Source organism: Symphodus melops (genome assembly GCF_947650265.1).
Source record: "Symphodus melops genome assembly, chromosome: 3".
Classification (NCBI taxonomy): Eukaryota; Metazoa; Chordata; class Actinopteri; order Labriformes; family Labridae; genus Symphodus; species Symphodus melops.
This window is the reverse complement of record NC_136693.1, coordinates 5,970,530-5,988,915: the sequence shown is the minus strand read 5'-3', so window position 1 is coordinate 5,988,915 and position 18,386 is coordinate 5,970,530. Positions and strand designations below refer to the sequence as shown.

The 18,386-nt window shown below is 41.4% G+C and overlaps 1 protein-coding gene across 2 annotated transcripts in view; it reads left to right on the top strand.

The window, feature by feature from the left end:
• The window catches only part of trip4 (thyroid hormone receptor interactor 4), a 301,289-nt gene that overhangs the window by 256,047 nt on the left and 26,856 nt on the right, over positions 1–18,386 (top strand). For both annotated transcript variants that reach the window (XM_079339406.1, XM_079339405.1), the window contains one exon: positions 5,147–5,249. In XM_079339406.1, coding sequence (XP_079195532.1) covers positions 5,147–5,249 — 103 coding nt within the window. The remainder of the gene's footprint in view (positions 1–5,146; positions 5,250–18,386) is intronic.

The window sequence follows — 18,386 nt, the reverse complement described above, 5'->3', positions numbered from 1 at the left end:
GTCAGAAATATGGAGAGAGATAGTGGGTAATGACACTGCAAAAGAGCCACAGGTCAAGAATGAGCCCCGGGCTCAAGGAGGAAAATGAGGCAATTATGTTTTGTGGTTGTGTTACGTTGGAGGATTTACACTTTCTGCCAATAGTAAAAAAAGAAGACAAAACCAATCACTAATCTAATCTGAAGTCTGTATTGTAAATTTAAGCCTATTATGAGGCGCCTGTTAGCCTTCTTTTGAAAGGTAAGGCGGAATTGACTCTGGAAAGGGAAGTAACCTGGCAAAAAATGTCAATGTCATCATTAAACGGAGAATGGAGAATATACATGCATCCTCAGATCTGTCCCACGTCGAACAAAATACTACCTCTACCCAGAATGCCCTAGGGCTGCAACGCACACCTTTCATCGTAGGAAACCAGCCCTGGCGAGTTGAATGTGATGGTAATTGTCACCTGCAGTGTTTTTTATGTAATTCCACTTAGCTGTCGCTTAATTCAATACCTATGTTTGTCAGCCTGCTCCCCTTTAATTGCGTTTGTAAGCAGGTCCACTCTGACTACATTAGATCCTTCCTGATGAATATGGAGGGCTTTAGCAAACCTCCTTGTCACACAACCACAATGTTTCATGCCCTTTTGATTAACATGGGATGGAAACAATTATGGGGGGGGGCGCGAGGCAGAGAAGCAGCACATTCAACAGCTTTAAATGCTAATTAGCTAATAGAGGATGAAAGAGCAGGCAACTGGCGCGTTTTCACATAAACACACTCAAAGTCTGGCTGCAGCTACGCTCATTTTATCTGAATTTAGCAAGACCACCACCATTTTGTTTCCTCAGGCACCTCAAACAATACAGCCATCTTGTACAACATGACATTTTTATGAAATTATATCAAAAGGGACTTCACTATTATACGCCTAATTGTGTTTTTTTAGCTTCATCATATTAATAATTATAGAATGCTAACGTGATTAGAGGCGTTGGCCTGAGTTTGGCTCCGACCTGTGTTTTATTTTGGGGTTTTTTTTTCCTCCATGTCATTCCCCAGCATCTTGCTCCCTGCAGTGGCCCTGCTTGTCAACAAGCAAGGACTCATTGGGACCCCGGACCAGTAAGGGCCCCTCAAGACTCACTCATGCAAAGTGCTTGTTTCATTTTAACCAATTTACCAAACTCAAAAAACAAAAACATCACTAGTGCTATCGAGCGAGAGAATCAAAACCTCATATGTTTAGAAGCAGACCATCATGAATATTTATCTTGTATTCTTATTCTTGAATTCATTATAGGAAGTGACTCGGTCATCAAAGATGTCGAAAAGTTTTCCGTTGAATAGTTGCATTTGTTTTCCAGTAACCCTTTAACCTTTGTGAGGTGTTGGTCAAAAGAAAGAATGTCTCTTTTCTTCTTAGTTTTAAACGTGTTTGGTTCAATGTTTGATCCTGTGTCGGTTGCTCTTACAAACGTGATGTGCGAAAACACCCAATGCATTGGCACTTCAGCATGAGATGAAATCACTGGATAATTCTGCCACGGATTTGCAACTTGCAACTTTTGCAAATAAAAAAAAAAAAAGAAGCTGCATAGCATCTTTGATGTATTTATATAATTTGATGCTTATATAGAAAATTCTGATCCTTATCCCATTACACCTCTTTTCTGGACTATCACCATGTTAACCCCTTTTAAATCACAGATGAAGGACTGTCAGGAGATTAGTTTCATCATGTGGGCAGCACACTTGAAGGAGTCATCTAATTAAATTGGAGCTGCTGTGTTATTTGGAAGAAAGAACCAAGGGCCTCTTTAATGGTCCCCACCAACATATAACTACTCTGACTGTTTACATATTTTATCACTTACTGCCGTATTACACTCCAGCCGACATGGACTGTAATCTGAAATAAACATCTCTATCATCTCTCCCTAGTTTGTCAGGGACCGTACACAGATGGGTTGCCGACTCTGTTGATTTCCCTTAAAAGCCCCAAATTTGTCACAACCTTCAGTGCTCCTTTGAGGGAGATAGAGAGGCTGTGAATAAGAGAGACGGGGGAGGGGGAGGGAGTTAGGGAGAGGAAAAAGCATGCTGTCATGAAAAGAGCCGCTTCCTGGCTGGCTAGATGCAATCATGGGCACTATCTGATAGCGCCGGAGGAAATTGGATGAGCTGAGAGCCGTTGGCTGCCAGTGATGGGAAAGATGAGTCCTTTGTCACTGTGTCAGTCAATTCCCTACTCTCACCTGAGAGACCAATCAATAACACAGGGAGAGCGAGCTTTCCTCTTGTCTCTAGACCTCTGTGTGCTGCCGGCTGCTGTCAATTATGAGCTGTAAAACAACCTCACCATCGTAGGAATGTGGTATGATGTGTTATGTATGTGGGAGGCATTAATATGTTATGGATCTGGTTTCATGTGATGCAGAAGCATGCTTTACATGAATAACGACGTGTTGATAGTCAACGGCTCCATGTATATTTACTGGACGCAGGAACAGATATTGTACACACGTGCCGTCGTCAGAGTATCAAATAATTGAATACGTTCAAACATTTGAAACATGTTGTATGATATGTACTTCTATTCACATGTTCCCTTACAATTATTCTTCTACATACATGTGAATATATAATCTGTGTATATCTCACTCAGGGGGATTATTTACGTAACGTTCCTCGACAACATTTAAAGCTACAAACCTTTTGTGTGTTAAAAGGATGATTTTGACTCATTTGTCAAAGCTTTATACACTCAACAAAAATATAAACGCAACACTTTTGTTTTTGCTCCCATTTGTCATGAGATGGACTCAAAGATCTAAAATTCATTCCAGATACACAATATTACCATTTCTCTCAAACATTGTTCATAAATCTGTCTAAATGTGTGATAGTGAGCACTTTTGCTTTGCTGAGACAATCCATCCCACCTCACAGGTGTGCCACATCAAGATGCTCATCAGACACCATGATTAGTGCATAGGTGTACCTTAGACTGTCCACAATAAAAGGCCACCCTGAAATGTGCAGTTTTTGCTTTATTGAGGGTCTGGGGACTCAGAACCAGTCAGTATCTGGTGTGACCACCATTTGCCTCATGCAGTGCAACACATCTTCTTCGCATAGAGTTTATCAGATTGTCAATTGTGGCCTGTGGAATGTTGGTCCACTCCTCTTCAATGGCTGTGCGAAGTTGCTGGATATTAGTGGGAACTGGTACGCGCTGTCGTATACGCCGGTCAAGCACATCCCAAACATGCTCAATGGGTGACATGTCCGGTGAGTATGCTGGCCATGCAAGAACTGGGACATTTTCAGCTTCCAAGAATTGTGTACAGATCCTTGCAACATGGGGCCGTGCATTATCTTGCTGAAACATGAGGTGATGTTCATGGATGTATGGCACAACAATGGGCCTCAGGATCTCATCACGGTATCTCTGTGCATTCAAAATGCCATCAATAAAATGCACCTGTGTTCTTCGTCCATAACAGATGCCTGCCCATACCATAACCCCACCACCACCATGGGCCACTCGATCCACAACATTGACATCAGCAAAGCGCTCACCCACACGACGCCACACACGCTGTCTGCCATCTGCCCTGAACAATGTAAACCGAGATTCATCCGTGAAGAGAACACCTCTCCAACGTGCCAGACGCCATCGAATGTGAGCATTTGCCCACTCAAGTCTGTTACGGCGACGATCTGGAGTCAGGTTAAGACCCCGATGAGGACGACGAGCATGCAGTTGAGCTTCCCTGAGACGGTTTCTGACAGTTTGTGCAGAAATTCTTTGGTTATGCAAACCAATTGTTTCAGCAGCTGTCTGAGTAGCTGGTCTCAGACGATCTTGGAGGTGAACCTGCTGGATGTGGAGGTCCTGGGCTGGTGTGGTTACACGTGGTCTGCGGTTGTGAGGCCGGTTGGATGTACTGCCATATTCTCTGAAACGCCTTTGGAGACGGCTTATGGTGGAGAAATGAACATTCAATGCCCGAGCAACAGATCTGGTTGACATTCCTGCTGTCAGCATGCCAATTGCACGCTCCCTCAATGCTTGCGCCATCTGTGGCATTTTGCTGTGAGACAAAACTGCACATTTCAGAGTGGCCTTTTATTGTGGACAGTCTAAGGTACACCTGTGCACTAATCATGGTGTCTGATGAGCATCTTGATGTGGCACACCTGTGAGGTGGGATGGATTGTCTCAGCAAAGCAAAAGTGCTCACTATCACACATTTAGACAGATTTATGAACAATGTTTGAGAGAAATGGTAATATTGTGTATCTGGAATGAATTTTAGATCTTTGAGTCCATCTCATGACAAATGGGAGCAAAAACAAAAGTGTTGCGTTTATATTTTTGTTGAGTATATAACTGACCTCACACACTATGACAGATAACATCAGTATTTACATGGTGACACCCACCATAGGAGGTTCTTCCTTTTTCTGTGTCATCAACTCAACCTTGTACCAAGAAGATTTCATGACATAATTGGCTAAAATGTTATTTACTCATGAAGCTGAAAATGGATTCTCCCTGTAATAGATAACTCCCTTCTCTACACTAAACCCATTGGTAATCGTTAACAATAATAATACTGTTGGTAACCTTGTTTTTATGTCTTAATTTCTTTTTTCCTCCCGTTATTGAGCTGTTGTAGCAAATGACATTCTCCCAATGGGGTATCAATAAAGTAAATTGTATCTGAACTTGCTGTCTGTTTGAAGGCGTGTACACACACAACATCTGAAGAAGACCCTGTATGTGGCTTCAGTTCACATTGTAACAAATTTCCTCTCATCTTTTCAGCTCGCTGGTGCTGAAATTGCCATCATTAGCCGTTGCATCATTAGTGGTACGATTAAAGCGCATAAAACCCAGAGAGACTCATAACTATCAGTTGCTCTCAGACGTGTAGTATTACATCAGGCACGGAGGACATCTTGCACGATGTGGGTGTATAAACAGACACTCACTGAATGATTCATAGCCGTGATACCCGCCATCATGAGCTCTAACATATTCTGTGCACAATATGGCCATGTTGGTTTCTGTGTAAGACGCTAAGCTGTTCTTCTCTTTACCCCCCCCCCCCCCCCCCCCATCCCATCCCCCACTCTACCTCTGCAGTTCGCTGATACCTGTGAGGAGTCCGCCTCCCCATTCGTCTTCATCTGCACCAACCCCCAAGAGCTGCTGGTCAAATTCCCCATGAAAGGGAGGCACAAGATCTGTAAGTCCTTCTTCTTTCATCTGAGGGGAAGTGGATGAAATTAGCCTGAGCTGAACACTTTCTTCTTTTATTCATTTCCTTTTTTATCCGCTAACTCCTTTGCACTCGCACGCATACATGCATATACAAATTGACGTGTAAAAGAGTGATCATGCTAGGCACCGCTTCTGATTACTACATTTTCATAAATAAAACAAAATTACACACACGTACACATGTACAGATCTTCCCTGGGAGCCATCTGTAAAAGATGGGATTGCGCTGTCAGCTTGCCTGAGGGACAAACCAGGCCTGGATGTGCAATGTTGTTGCAGTATTGTGTGATTTATAATAGGACTCAAACACATTTTCCCCGTGCTGCCATAGCTGCTGCTGCAAAATGATGTACCTGCAAGCTCTTTTGTTAATATTTCAAAACCCTCTAAAGACTTGAGAGGATTGTTTATGCAGCTGTGCCTCTTTCGGATCTTCCCAGATCAATGAAGGAGGCTTTTTGGGAGGCTTGAAGAAAAAAAAAAAGCATGGGGTTGTGCACCCTTTCAGTTTTTAGTTTTTTACTTAAATGGATTTGATAACCCTGTGGCTGTTTTGGAGAAAATGAAGGACATTTAAAATGATTTGAAAGGTTAGCAAAATACCTAAACAGTGGGAAATGGAATGTAAGCGGGTATTCAGAAGACATGAATTGATTTCTATCGAAGGTTGAAGAAGTCTTCAAATCCATTATCTTATTATGAGAAATCTATCAACAGAGCAAAATCTCTTTTTCTCAGTTGAAACTCAAAGAAATGAGCTGCACTTTCTGTTTTTTATTTTCATTTTCACTCTACATCAGTATCCAATTGTCTCTACATTTCATTCCAATCTAGTGTTGAATAAAAGACAGAACTCAGTGAAACATGCTGACACGTTGTTCCAGGCTCCATGTTGTGGGTTAAGACCGCTGTAGGGAAAACTGTATCTCCATTATTTAAAGCTGCTGTAGCTTGACGTTTTTCAGAATCTACAACTTTCTTTCTCTTGTCGAATGGACCCGAAGGCCTTTGTTGAATTCTGTTTATCATTTGAGCAGTCCCTGCAGACACCTTCTTCTTCTTCAGTTTATACAAGTCAAAGTTTTCCACTAACTGAACGAATTGGAGAGGTCCAAAGATAAACTCTTAAGTAAGCCTTAACTCTTTGGCTTCGGAAATCACAACCTCGCTTTTTCCATTTCGACACCTTTATTCTGAGCAAGTGTCATTTTGATCAAGTTGTTGCCTGTAGAGAAATGTGTCAACGCTGTGCAATCCTTTTTCTCCTTTATTGTCGAGCTGCCCTCCAGCTTTCTGTCAGCTGTGGCCGAGGATTTGTGTAATATGATACTCACTCTGTACTCAGCCAGACATGCTCACATACACCATCACCTCCTCCAACACCACAACTATTCGGACAACCTTTACAGCCTGCTCCTCTAGTTCTTGTTAAGCTAACAGCTACAATCATGGAGATTAGCGTCACACGTTTCCTACAAATTCACATACATGACCAATGTGTCATTTTGAACCAAACTGTTTTTGGGAGTGTCATTTGGGGAAACCTCTCCAAGAACTTCATACAGTAAACAAAAAAAAGGTTTTTATTTTTGTCCTTTTTAGCCTTTAATGGATAGTACGGTGGACAGAGTCGGAGGGTGTGGAGAGAGAGAGTGAGGAGAGACATGCGGTAAAGTTGCCATGCGAACCCGGGTCGCCGCACGAGGACTGTAGCCTCGATACATGGGAGCGCGCGCAGTGCCACTGTGCCATCGTTGCTCCCAAAAAAAAAAAAAAAAAAGTCACTTTCAAGTCGAAAAAAGTGTCGAGCCGTTAGCAGAACAATCCGAGGTAGAAGAACAACTTGGTCGTGTGCGGTTTGTGTGTTGCGGCTTTGAAGAAGCTTACAGAATGGACATATGCATGATATGTTTGTCTTTGTTTCCTTCTGTTTTTAAGTGACTTTTCTAAGCTGTCATATTGTGTTTTAACAATAGAAGTAGCCAGTTTCCCATGTGAGACCACCAACAAACACTCACCTCTGGATTAATATCTGTACAACACTTTTCTCATGGTTCCTCTTGTGCACCAACTCTTTAAAAAAAAAATAAAAAAAATCTCTTTGATCTTAATTCTTAGAGCTAATATTTCACGTTATGCAAATCAGATCCAAAAAGGGGATGAGTTGTTCCTGGAAGCACAAACACATCTTTAAGTATTTTAAATGTCCTTCTTTATGTCTTCATCCCGCGTGTGTGTTTTTGTGTGTGTGTGTGTGTGTGTGCGCAGCTCTACTTCTGTCATGTAGTGCCCATTGATCCCAACATGCTCCCTGTTGGACATATTAGCCTGGTACTTGGACTGGATGTCCTGACCCACTGGACCTACACAGTCCAGCATGTCTTATTCTTATCCTGTCACCAGATGCCTTTGCACTATCTCACTCTGTTGCTCCCTCGGCCCCTCTTCCACCTCAATTCCCACAGCATCATACGGGTCAAGGCATTGGTGCTCATCTTACTCAAGGGGGCTTAGCAGAAGTTTTTTTTTTCTGCTCCCGCAGCAGCTTACATCGACAAGATCAGCTTGTCACTGACATCGCAGAACATCTCATGCCTCATCAGAATGAGCAGAGAGGGAAGAGTCGCCTGATTTTTCAATAAGCAGACTCGGTGCTTTATTACATAACATGGACAACTGCTGCTCTTTCATTAGCGTGTTTAACATTCATATAGCTGATGGGGTCTTTGGTAATATGTGAGACGGCTGAGATTGATTCTTTCTTGAAGCAAATTCTATAATCATGGAGGGGAAAGAGGGGGGGAGGTTGAGGCTTAATGAATTTATCAGCTTGTAATCAATCAAAAGCAAATACCAGGATGTATTGTACAAGTATTCAACTCTCATGTTTAGAAAAAAAGGCCAGCTTTTGTCACCAGCTGCCACTTGTCAATTTTTGCATTTTATTATTTATTTCAATCTCCCATTAGCTGTTACCTGGCAACAACTGATTCTCCTAGCAGTTAAAAAGCTAACAGATAACTGCTATAACCCCCCTGATTTATATCAGTATCACACAAACATCAGATGTAACAAAACTACCTTTCGGTCGAACACTTAACATCTGTTTGATACTTTTTGAAGCATGGTTAGTTTTTTTTTTTTTAATTATGGGAATTCTTTGATTATTTTACTGGCAAGCAGAACAAATAAGAAGAAGCTGAGACGATGCAGCGATCTACAGAAGATATGATGTCATGAGACGTTTAGAAACAAGGATTGATTGATTATGTGTTCACAATTCATATATTGCCATATAAAGATAAAAAATAAAAGCCCGGAGATTGAATTATAGATTTTTATCGAATTATAAGAAATCTGTCATAATAGAAGCAACATGTCTGCACAACAAGTTTGCTTTTTATGCAATCAGCAAAGAGACTGACTCTGGTATTTGAAGCAGTCCCTCTGACTCTGACATCACAGCACTTATTTTTGTGCAATAATACAAAACTCCTAATAAGAGAGTCACAAACATATGCAACCACCAAAACCCACCACAAAGAGTGGAGAAAAGAACACCAAGTCTGTGAGCACCTTTACCTTCTATTGTTGTTGTGTTACTTGTGCCTTTGGATTTGTATTTTATTTATGTGTCTTTCTCTGTTACCTGCCGAGGGACAACAGGTGGAAACTAGCCCTGCTGCTATGATCTGGCATCTGTTAATCTGTAATCGTTATATCTGTTCATGAATATGCACTGTCCATCACAAATACATTTAAAAGAATAGTAAAAAGAATCAGCATCGGTGTGTTTTGATTAAAGATCAATGTCAAAATCGCAGGGCGCTGTTAGCCTGAGGTCATGTCCCATGTCCCATGTACAGAGGAAGCAGAAGTGGGTTCAAGTCTGACCTCGGCGATCCAGCATCACTAAGCATACCATTGTGACACTTGTGCAGGGTTTTTTCAGCAGCTCCTGTAGAGTTTTAGACATTGCAGCTTTACAAAGAAGAGGACAGGAAGATAATCAGCTGCATTTCACTGTAATCACACAATGTGTCACCAGCCTTCTGCAGCCAGTCATCCAGTTTGTTGATCATATGCTCAGCTTCTCTGGATGCAAACGCTGGTTGATCATTTATTACCCTGTGGAGGAGTCTGTGACATTTAAAATGGCACACGGCCAAGGCTGACCCGCTGTAATAAGGGAGGTCCATTATGGTTTATGGTCACATCCTGTGTAAGAGTCTGTGTGTGTGTGTGTGAGCTCCTGTGTAAGCTGAAGGTCAGTCTGCATGTTGAAAGCCGTTTGGCTCTCTGACTTGAACCCACATTTCCTTTTTCTCTTCGTCAGAGTTATCCTTTACCTCTGTGATGTTTAGGATAGCCTGACGTTCCTCTTTACGGAGATGCTCAGTGCGCAAAGCTACAAAAGTGAAAAACGGATCATTCGTCACCATAACTAAGACATTGTCTGCATGTGGTCTGTGTTCGCTCTTTTTTTAAGGCCAAATCTGCTCCTGACCATAAACTTCCTTTTTTTTTTTGAATTATTATTATTATTTAAAGCTGGAAACAAAGCCAGAATGTATTTACATGTTGCACTTCAAATGATCCCAGCGAGTGATGATTTGACTTTTTAAATCATGCATGATAGTTTTTTTGGTCCCTCATCATCCCTTTCGACAATAAAAAAAAAACATTCAGACATTCAAACATTTTTCCTCGTTTCTTCTTCTTCTTCTTTCTAACTCTGTCATCCTTGCTTCCTCTTCCTCTTATTATTGAAGCAATACAACTCTTTCGAATGATAAACATCATGCTTGGACTATTTAAGCTGAAAGAGCCTGAAGCGGCTTGTCGCTGTTCTGCAGAACAAAGCATTGAGAAACCTGAGAATAAAAGGTCATCGTTCAAGGCCTCGAAACAATTAAAAGCATATTCTCTCCAAGCAGGAAAAGTGCAAACCGTGAGTAATGTAGCATGAGTGAGTCGACTGCTTGTCCAGCAAGATGTAAACGTATAAGATAACTTGCACTAGCACTTCCCTAGTGTAAGAAGAGCCATAGTTCTGCATCTGTTCACGCTTTAAAAGGTGATTAACTCAAGTCATTTAATATCTTTTGATCCATTGTTGAATCATTTGTCAGTTTTCAGGATTATTCCGGATTATTATGACAATAATTATTTTTTCATCTATAAAGTCTCTTGAGGTTTTTCAAACCAAAATATTCACTCTGGATCTAAGACGTGTAAATGAATCTTTTGAATCACGCCCAGTGTTTCCCACATAGAGTGAAAGGAAGAAAAGCAGTAATTGTCGCCCTTTTATAGAAACACAACAGAAGGTCCTTTAAGAGCTTTCAGAGAGAGAGAAAAGGTCATTTCCAGCTCGTCTTTCAGCCGACTGCTGAGCGTATCACTCTTGTGATATTACATATGAACTCAGCCAGTGCTTTGGAGTATTGGCTTATCTTTTTTCTACAGAGATTAGTCTCTCTGATGGCTCTCCAGCAGATACAAAAGAGCTCTTTTTTTCCTAAGGTTTGATACAAGTACGGGGAAGGAAGGCATGGATATAATTGCTGAGATGAAAAATACAGCTCCAGCAGCAGGTCATAATGGACTCTTTTTTTTTCTGGTAGCATAAACCATTCTCCATTCATATTATCTCAAAATCACCGGAGAGTTGAGTCATTTCAAAGGACCTCAAGGTCGAGGGAGTACTTCTCCTAACGCCTCAGGCCCTCCCATGTCATTTTCTTCCATTTCTTCACACGATCTCTCCTTGATGTAAAACATTTTTCAGCCCCCTTTTTAGACGCCATCTTTACGGTTAGTAATGCCATCCGCTTTTTCACACTTACATTATGTTTTATTACCCAAACACTTCTGCTCTTAACTGTTATTCAATATGTGGATGTGAAGGATAGCACAACATTAGTATGGTAAGTTCTCTCACCATTACTCATTGAGACTGTGTTTGATGATAGTTTTAGAAGTTCTCCAATTTTCAACGACTGTTACCTAAATGTTCTTACATGTACTGTCAGTAATTTATTGTAACGCTCTAAAGGGACTGTGGGTGTGTATAGTTATTGACCAATTGGACACACTTAATCAAGCTAAAGAACGTTCTTCGTGTCTTTTGTCTTGTATGACTTTGGTTTGTGGAGAAAATAGCATTTATTTATTTGATCTTGTGACCTCAGTCAGTTGAATATGTGCTGGGATTTATGAGTCCTTACATGTTATATTCAAACTGTCATTCATAAAGCTTCATAAGCACATCAGTCAGGATCCTGTCATCGATGGCCGTGTGTAAATACTTCTTTTATGAACTTCAGCTCACACTCATCATTGCAACAATGAGTTTCATCCTTCTGGAATTTAAAGACTTTATTTTTACCATTAAACCAGATGGCATAAAAAGGGTCTGATTTCTTTAAATGAAAAGGGATTATACCTTTTAAATCCAGTTTGTTAAAAGATGCCATTACTTGTTTTTTTTTCTAATTGTTAGTAGATGATCCCTGGTTTACAGTATGTGTCACGTATACCCACACAGAGCCAGCAGCCACACATCTTGTATCTTATTTATAAGGAGCCTGCTGGTCTTGTGTTTGTCTCCATGTGCTCGGTTGATAAATACTGCCCACTGACATCCAGAACAATACATTTAAGGAGCCTTATGGGAATAGCTTAAAGCAGAATAATCTATATTTACTTGTTTCCAGTGAAAGATCCTCGTGCCAGGGGACGAGTGAGTATGTATCGCAAATAAATGATTCTCTTTATTTGTTGTGCTCTCAACATCACACCGTTGTACACATTGCACTCCCAGCTCTGTGTTCAGTCAGTGTCATTTGCATTTTTCCACGCATACATTATCAAGCTGTTGCAATATGTATGGCTTTTATCCTTTAGTTCGCCCCACATATGGAAATAACACATCCTATTCCCAGTGAAAATGTTGCAATCCAGATTCACTCAACTCACCATCGGCTGCACTGTTACCTTGTGATTACCTCTTTGTTTTAGGTGTGAAATCGCAGCCCTGTGGGATTGCAAATAGAGAAAGCCAATTACCAAACAAATGTCCACCTTCTCTCCTGAGGTGGCCATGAAGGTTTTTTTTTTTTTCTCCCCTGTGCTCTTCCCCTGTCATCTACTGCTAGGAGACAGAAAGAGGTTAGAGCCACGGAAGTCCTTTTTCGGTTATTTATTCATGAATTTTCCATTTAATATTCATGCCTTTCTCACGACTATCTGGGTGCAGAGGAGAATCTGCTGCCTTGAAGGCGGCCACGGCCAAAAATCAGGTTTCAGCTCCAATGAGCCCGGCGGATGAAGGGAAAAGAGAGATAGAGAGGGAAGGAGCGAAGGAGCGGGGTTTCATGTGTTCTCTAGTAAATGAGAGGCAGGCCTTGAAGGTGACAGGCTGTGTTTATTACTGATCTGTCAGCCGGTTAATGGGCAGAGGAGAAGAGAGGAGAGAGCTGAGCTGTTGAGCAGAGACCAGAGCACACAGGCAGGGGAGCGAGAGGAGCCCCGAGCAATAAACTTTGCCTACTAGATGTGCTCATCCTTGCAGATTCACTAACAACACATGCTTGCTGAATTAAATAGCATTCACTGGCAACTGAATTACAATCCTTAATACTGAAAGTATTTTGCTTTATTGTTGTAAAAGTTGTCTATTCAAAGAACAAGCAGCAGTCAGGACATTGTAAAATAAAAGTCAATCCAGTAATTGTGTTTGTAACACAATTGTGTGTGTTTTTTTACTTTAAACTCTTTAATAATAATACCAATACATTTATTTAACAATCCCACAATGTGATTTTTTTAAAATTCTGTCTCTCACGGTGGAAATGCACCTACGGTGACCCCTCCATAATTTCTAAATGCCAAATCGCAGGGTGTTGAAATACTTGTGTTCCTCTCTGTATTTACTGTACCAAGCGGCTGACCTCTGGTGTTGAACAATAAACACAATGCAGAAGAGCAAACAAGGGGCTTTTTACGCCGCATGTCACACCCACACATTCACACCCCGATGGCAGTGGTTGCTATGTAGTGAGACCATCAGAAGTAACTCATCCCATCCATGCACATTCATATGCCGCGGACGAAGCAGCGGGGGCAAGTCGGGGGTTAAGAGTCTTGCCCAAAGACATGCATGTTGATGTTGCTGCAGGAGCTGGAGATCAAACCCTCGACCTTCCGCCTGAGAGACGACGACTCACAGCCGGCTGTAGAACAGCACTGACTTGAATAATAATGAAAAATCATGACCGTGTCCTATGATTATCATTTCCTTTTAACATAGATCTATGCACAGCCTGTTTGTTTATTTAAATGTCATAGTATTGAAATGATACTTTAAGGGCTTGTGTAGCTTTGATGGAGACTTGCTTTGCCTGAGAGCTTTGTAGTACTTGATTGCACTTGAGCCCAGTGGTTGTATCAGCTGCCCTTGGTAAATGAAACCTCTTGGTTCTCCATCTCCGTGAAAGGGGCGAACAGCCTGTGTAAAGAAATTGCCCTCCGTTGCAGCAATAGATTTGTCCCTTCTTTATCTTAACTAAGCAGTGCTGCAGCAATCAGTCAACATTACACGAGTGAAAGCAATCAGCCTTTGACGTGTTGTGCTCTTTGTTGTATGTCACGTTCAAGAACCGATGGCATGTTCTCTTTACTTAACAGAATATTTAGATATTCTTTAGACATAAATCATTCGTCTGTGTCGAGGAGTTTATGAATATACTGTGGATGTGTCGGAGGCGTACTCCTCTGTTGAGTTATGGATGTTTCTGTATTGTTGCACAACCCAGTTTTCCTGAGGATGCCTGCGGGGGTTATACCCTTGAGGTTGAAATTGATTTAGTCTCCAGGAATATATCGCGGATGAAAGTGTAGAATGGCGAGTAATGCCTTTTTCATGCACTCAGCACAGCAGATTTAAAAACAGCAGCTTTGGAAACGTATTATATCCACACTATACAAGTGATATTCATTATTTTTCTTCCTCAGAGAAAAAACAAGTTACAGCTTTTTTCCCCCACATGCAGGCATTGCCAATTTAATAGTTTTCATTCTTACCGCAGGGTTATAAAGAAGACAGCTGATCCTTCCTCTGCAGTTTGAATGTTCAGCTGCTCATGTTGGGTTCTTTTACTGTGGTATTATTCTTTATTTACAGTGTATGGGTCAGTGTACATGAATGAAAACACACGGTTCATAAACTGCCCGTACTGGTTTTCCTCTCTCACCGTGTTCTTACAGCTCGGATGTCAGTGTGGCTCATATTTGTGGTTTCCTTTGAGCTTTTAGAGGTTGTTGGGGTTTTTTTTGCATTTCACTCACTGCATACACAAAGTGCAAATAGAAATGTGTGATACAAAAACACATCTGGTTCATCTCTGTATTTGACTGCTTCCTGATGTTGCATGCCATCCGTTTCTCTGTTTTCATTCCCAAAAATCCTTTTTGTTTTCTCCACTTTTTTTTTTTTTTTTTTTTTTTTCCGTCCCTCTTTTCTCTCCCTCGTCTTTGTTTCTCTCCTGAGCCTGTCACAGTAATCAATCTGGGTCAGTCCTGGGGGGGGGGGGGGGGGCACAGACAGATGTGCTTTGTAGAGTGATCGATGTCTTTGATTGGTGAGAGATTACTCCGGCCTGTGTGTGTGTGTTATTCTGATTAGGAGAGGTGTGCTAGTTAACATGAGCACAGTCAGCCTGCTGCCCTGACTTTGTTAATTTGTTGTGTTAGGAATTGAAGCTCAATTGGTGGATTATTTACAAAGTTCAAGTGGCTGACTGAGGGGAGGATGTTAAACTAGATACGGTCAATGAGTCACTTAAGATGGTTAAAAAGTGTCAGGGGAGGTTTTTCCACTGCAAATCACATTTTTAACCATCGTTTTGAAATGTAACAATAACTGTCAGTGTTTTTGTGTGAGTCAATGCATTCTTTATATTATTCTTTATCTTTATATTATATTACATCCTAAATAATAGTACATCATGTCCGTGCACACAGATACAGCTTAAATGTACTGTTAGCAGACCTCAGATTCATTGTTGGTAAAAACAAAATCCTGCTTTCTGGTTTTATTTCAGATTCAGATTGAGGAAATACTGTAAACACGTGTAAAACATACTGTAAGCAACAGCACATGACTTAAATGCAGGTTTGGTCATTTTTTTAAACTAGCAAAACTGGCAAAACCTTCCCTGTGTGCTCCCTTAAAAGCCACGCCCCCTTACTTACATGCACGAACGCCATTAGAGAGACGGGAGGAAATAACATGCGGGAAAGGAGCCACAAATCAGATTTAAAAACCAGGGCCCCCCACCCAGGGGTCCACAGCCTCCATGCACGGGGCGCCTGCACTAACCAATCCTCTGTAGGGGACTGAATGTATTACTACTCTTTTGATGATACATTGAATTAATGAAGGCACAATCGATATCCGTGCAGCAATTGCCCTTATAGTTGTCAGTTTATAGTTTTTCTAAATGAAGTTCCGCTTACTACAGTGGACCAATAGACACTCATTGACAGTGTTATTGGTCTCTTTACCAGTATTGGAGCCAGGGCTGGTTGATGCCTACTGAAGTTGGCATATAATGATTTCCAGAGTGAAACCAAGGACGATAATATCAGCTGTGTTTTGTTGTAATATGTGTCATATCCAACGTGAATTAATTTTCTTGAACAATTCTTTGCATTGGCCCAATCACAGGAAAAAGACTTTACTAAATAATGTACGGGGTGGAAGACACAGTTGTGTGAAGTATAAACATTGAAACCGTGCTACTCTGAGACTGTCATCTTGTCTTTCAAAACACATCTCAACCAATGTTGCCATCTCACTGTGCTTGTGAGAAATAGCAACAGCAGTAATTTCCCTCCGAGCAGGCTGTCAGCTTTCCATCAGCTGTCAGCATTTTGCCTCCTAAAGAGCATTTGATTCCTGTAGTTTTCCTCTCCCCCTGAAAAGAAGCAGACAGATGTAAAAGCCATTAGCCTTGGGGAGAGACGGCACAGATGTGTCAACAGGGCTTGACTTTTACAGTCCAAGTGAAGTCTGAGAAAACAGCAGCAGTGCGGGGGCCTGTGTGGCAGAGCAGTGATCCTGGGACACGGTCGCACGGTGTTGCCCCGGGACTCCAAACAGACCGTGACTCGAGTTCTCATTACAAGAGCAGGTCAGACCACCCCAATACGGAAAATAAATAATGTAGGGGAAAAACTGAGTGCTGCCACCTCACTGACAGCATCCACACAGCCGTGTCCTTCATGAATAAGTGGTTCAACCTTTTATATACTCCTACTGTAGTCTGGGGATTTTATACTGCGAGTATAATGGAGGTTTTCAGCTGAGTGTTAGCACTGCAATTTGACTACGGCTATTATTGACTTTATAGTCAGCAGCTTGTTGGAAGGTCTTTTAGATGTCACAAAAATGAGAAATATTCTTTGCTTCTTCCTTGAGCCCTGGTTTATATTCTCAGATGGCTTGTTACTTTTTATTTGTAAATTTAAAGGCACATAACCTGGATTCTGTATTCACATTTTGCATTTTTCTCATAATTCGGGGGTGTGTAGACAGGCTAGCGACACATGTTAGTGTTTAGCTGAACACGGGGAAGTATATTTTGCATAATATGTTGTGGCCTTTAATCACCAAACATTTCTGGCTGCATTTCTGCATGCTGTCTAAATTTGCACTAATATGTTGCCAACAAATTCATGCTATTTAAACATTGGTCTCTCACTTTTGCCTTTAGCAGCTTTTGGTTAAAAGAATGACTAAAGTCTTTATGACACTATTGATCATATAATTCAGAGATTGAAACTTTTCAATACAATTTGTTTTTAAATGCTATAGAGTATCAACTACTTTGACAACCCTAATTGCTTGTAATCCTTCTGGCATTTTTGCATTACAAAAATGTCTTCAGGTTGTTGCCCACTAATGTTCTATAATGGATTAACTGTTAAAAGCTTTCTGTAAGACTATATACACAATCTAAATTCACTTATTCCTCTCCTTCTCACTTTCTCATGGGCCCCCTAAAAACCCTTGAAAAATCCAATTCTTTATCTTAATTTGATCTCAATTTCCTGCAGCAGTCGCAATGGAGAGCCCAAGATGAAAGACTTGAAATTCTAATTAAGCAGTAATGGCAGAAGCAAGTTGATATTTTTCCTGCGTGCCCACGCGTTTCTCCCGAGTCAGCCCTCTCCCTCTTTCTATGTTTAGCTTGATCTCTTCAAATTTATTTCCTACTTTGTAACCAGAGGCAAGAGCCCTTGACTCGCTGCCCCCACAGCCGCAGCCAAGGCAGCCATTTAAGTTGTGATTAAAAATTAATGGTTGAGTGAGAGAGGGGAACAGGGGAGGGCAGAGGAAAGAAAGAGACAATGCTCGAGCATGAGGGGAAGGCTTTGGAGAGGGAAGCAAAGCCCAGTCAGCAGCTGCTCCCTGATAGAGGGTTGGAAGGTCTTCTCACAACTCTGCTGTGTTTAACTGCTCCACTCACGCCCCACCATGAATATTGCATTACCACACTATAGGGTTCCTTGTGTTACCCCCACCGAGTGTCGAGCGGAGTTGCTGCCACTGTGCCGAAGCGTCCAAGTCAAGTCCTGGCCCCCACTGTGAGGAAGGGGGTCGTTAAAATGAAGGCAGACATACCACAAAAGCCAGAACAGCATCCACAGATCACTATTGCCAGACGGGTTCAAAGAGGACGCTCATTTCATTCGACTTCAAAATTGCTTTATCAACACACAAAGAAAAAACAACTTTTTCTCGCCTCTAAAACCATTCTTTTCACATGTTTTTCTTCGGATCTCTGATCAAGTCCTTTAAGAGGAAACTTTGTTCAGCTCCAGAACAGATGAGATGGTTTTCATTTACAAACAAATGTTGCGCAAATGATGTCCTTGGGGGTTTTTTTTTTTGCAGTTGGTCTGAGAAAACAAGACAATGGAAGACATCACACTGAACGTTGAATAATTGAACACAGATTCCTCACGTTAACTGATACATGACTTATTTATCAGCCAATATCAGCCTATGTTCTAAGTTCAGGCTCCAGTTGTC